Consider the following 3,413-nt stretch of genomic DNA (forward strand, 5'->3'; position numbering starts at 1 on the left):
GTGTGTGTGTGTGTGTGTGTGTGTGTGTGTGTGTGTGTGTGTGTGTGTGTGTGTGGGGTGGGGGGCGCTCACGCGTGCCCGAGTGCGTATTTTTGTGTGTCACTATGAGTCTTGTCTCGGGCTTCCCTCACCACCCGGTCATGCACCATCACGACAGCCACCACTATTCGCTGCATGCGGCGGCGGCCGGTCGGTGTCACGAAGACACCGGTGCTCCACCGTACTTCACAAGCTGGTTGATAAGTCACGCGGATATGTCACCTACAGAGTATAGCCTTGCGCCCGGCTACAGCCCGGAGTACCATGGCAACAGCGGCAGTGGGTCAACCGTCGGACTGGACCCACACCATCACCACTACTATGGCCCTGGAGGGTTAGTTCCAGGACCCGGCACCATCTCGATGAACGGAACCACGGTCGGTATGCACCATCATCACCACACTCATCCTCGGACCGTGAAGCGAAGACCAACGGCCAATCGCAAGGAAAGGCGGCGGACCCAGAGCATTAACTCAGCTTTCGCGGAGCTGAGGGAATGTATCCCTAACGTCCCGGCCGACACCAAGCTGTCCAAGATCAAGACGCTGCGCTTGGCCACCAGCTACATCTCTTACTTAATGGACATCCTAGACAAGGACGAACAACACGGAGACACCCAGGCTTTCAAGGCCGAGCTAAAGAAGACGGAGGCTCGGGAAGAACGGCGGAAAAGAGAGGCGGTAAGATGTGCTCTACGGCCACTATTTGTTGTGAAAATGAGGTTAAAGGGTATTCATTATAATAATCGCTTAACGCAAACAGTACACATATAGTATTGTCTCTGGTTAGCTGGTTCATTAGTAAAGGAGTTATTAAAGGAAGGTTCTAACGCTGGAGTGGGCATGATGAATTTAGAGTTACTTTCGAAGAAAAGTAACAAACAGTTTAAAATCGGATTATAATTACAGGCAATTACAGATTTAGAATTCTGTACTGTATATCTGGCAAAGCAAGACACTCCTTTTTACAAACCAAATGGATAAGTCATTTCCAATGGTGACCTTATATTTAAGACGAATTAAATGAGTTTATTTTTACTCGACTCAACAAATTACCTAAGTTCACAAATTTGATTCACTCCTAACACTGAATTATTTCATATCGATTTATTTGACAAAGATGAATCATTGAAGGAGACATTTCAACACGTTGTTGGTAGGCAGCGTCTGACAGGAGACAATAAACATTCATTTTGTGCATCGTGGGATTTACTGAAGGTTCATAGTTCTTTTAAAACACTGAGTCACGCCGTTTACTTTCCACAAAATAAAAAATTGTGTAAAATTAACTTCCGAATAGTCTGGAATTTATAGAATACGGGACATCTTTTCGTATCTAACTGCGGGTTGTTTTACATGATGTGAAGTAAAATCGACACATTTAAAATTGTACTTTTTGCTTTTGCACGAGTGCCCATATGTTTTTTCCACAGCAGCCTATTCATAAAGCGGCATCAGCACATAGTTACTATATTTTACGGCTATTAGATTTAATGTTCTCTACAATAATAGCGATAAATTCAGTTAACAACAACAGTAGTGGCACCGTAAATAAAGTTTTAAGCAATTGTCTGCTGCAATTTGACCGAGATTCACCAACAAGCCGCGAATATTCTGCATATTGAATGAAAACTAATGGACTGAATAGATAGAGCTGTTATCAGCTCGGTGTATATTAATTTGCACTGAATTTAAATTCCAGCATTAAGACGCATCCCTTATCCACGCAGACGTGATACTTATACTACTGTATAAGTGTGTAGACATTTAGACATCCAAAACAGTCTCTACAGTGCGTGATGAGTGAGTGGGGTGGGGAACAGGCAGAGACCAAGCCAAAATCTACTGTGGTAGGGGAAAGGGGAAACAGCAGCACGGGCTTATGGTGTGCTAGAATTACACAGTACACAAATGGGGGGTAATCAGAGAGCAACATTTATTTGGAGATGGGCTGCTGAAATAGCCAATAAACTGAGAGCAAATAGTAAAATTGAAGAGTGTTTCCCTATTTTTGTAATAGCCACATGACTTCCTTTGCACTGATCACTCAAGCAAAAACATATATCATCATAAACACACAAAAAGATTACAAATACATAAAATAAGTCTACAGAAAGCTGGCTGCCATTCTCTGACGGTTTGGAGCCAGGAGGGCCAGGTGCTGCCATACACACCGACCACTATTATGCCTGGAACACTATCATCCTTACAGCCAGTAACGCTATGTACTTTTGGTCACTTTTGGTACTTTTAGCTCTGGCTGCACTGCCAGATGTGTAATGTGTAAGCCATGGCTCCAGCTTTAGAGGGCTGTGTAGTTGTTTGCTATTTATTTTTTTGGCCAATCCAACAGTTTTAATTCCACTTCAACGGATTTTTACCTGCCTTTTGCATTCAGCTGACCCCCGCACACACTAGCAGTTATCTGGCCAAAACATAGTAATATCAAACGGAGGCCATATTTATATTTATATGGTCATAGCTTATGTCACCGGTTCATGCTTCTGCATTTTGTTTATAATGCTTATTTCTGTCAGAATAAATATTATCAGCACAACAAGTTGCTTTTCTTATAGTGACCACTGAGCTTTGTCCTGCAGAGAAGATGAGTGTGGATGATGGCCATGTGTGGTATTGTTTGTTCAGCAGACAAACAATACCACAGCAGAGCCTGGAGGAGAATAATAATTTCCTGTCTGTTGTCTATAGGAAGTGTGGTGCATAATTGAAGCCAGAGAGCTTTCTTTTTTCCCTCATATTTCAAAAAGAGAATGTAGTCCACTTCATAACTCATGTCAGCTCTCTCATGAGACTCCTGGCTTGGGCTGAATGCACATTTTCACAGCCCAACAGAGACACTACAGCTGAATAAAATTATATCCTACGTGTCAACAGAATCCATTAATTCGTTTTTAAAAAAATCCGCAAAATAATTAATAAGAAGAAGCATCACTATGTTACATCAGTGAACTAACATAATGGCGCTTCTGTTCCTCAGCCTGGTCTTCCATTAATAATAAAGTGGGAAACCCAGAGGACAACTTACAGCGTCCTTAAGAGGACAGACCTCTAAGCTTGCAAATAAGGGGGAGGGGTGCGTGGCCGGTCTGGAGGAAATAAACTCAGTTTTGTTGTTGTTGTTTTGTAAGTTTACATCGCAGTGCGTAAAATGGGGAATTAAGATCTGGATATAACGCAATTCACAGAAGGTTTTTTTCCAGTTCAGTTTGTGTTTCGCTAGTTTCAAGGATATAGTCTGTTAACAATAAAATTCCTGGATGCTGGATTAACTTTTTTCAGGCCTTTGCTTTCACGTATTAGGTCATTGTATGACACACACACACACACACACACACACACACACACACACACACA

The 3,413-nt window shown here is 42.5% G+C and overlaps 1 protein-coding gene across 1 annotated transcript in view; it reads left to right on the forward strand.

Moving 5' to 3' along the window:
- The first annotated feature begins 32 nt into the window (after positions 1-32).
- hand2 (heart and neural crest derivatives expressed 2) overlaps positions 33-3,413 on the forward strand; it is a 5,816-nt gene continuing 2,435 nt past the window's right edge. The window contains exon 1 of the mRNA XM_005948191.3: positions 33-719. Within this exon, the coding sequence (XP_005948253.1) occupies positions 105-719 (615 nt within the window). The 5' untranslated portion in view covers positions 33-104. The remainder of the gene's footprint in view (positions 720-3,413) is intronic.

The sequence above is a fragment of the Haplochromis burtoni genome, unplaced genomic scaffold (genome assembly GCF_018398535.1).
Source record: "Haplochromis burtoni strain Fernald_Lab_line unplaced genomic scaffold, NCSU_Asbu1 Contig_582, whole genome shotgun sequence".
NCBI classification, from domain to species: domain Eukaryota; kingdom Metazoa; phylum Chordata; class Actinopteri; order Cichliformes; family Cichlidae; genus Haplochromis; species Haplochromis burtoni.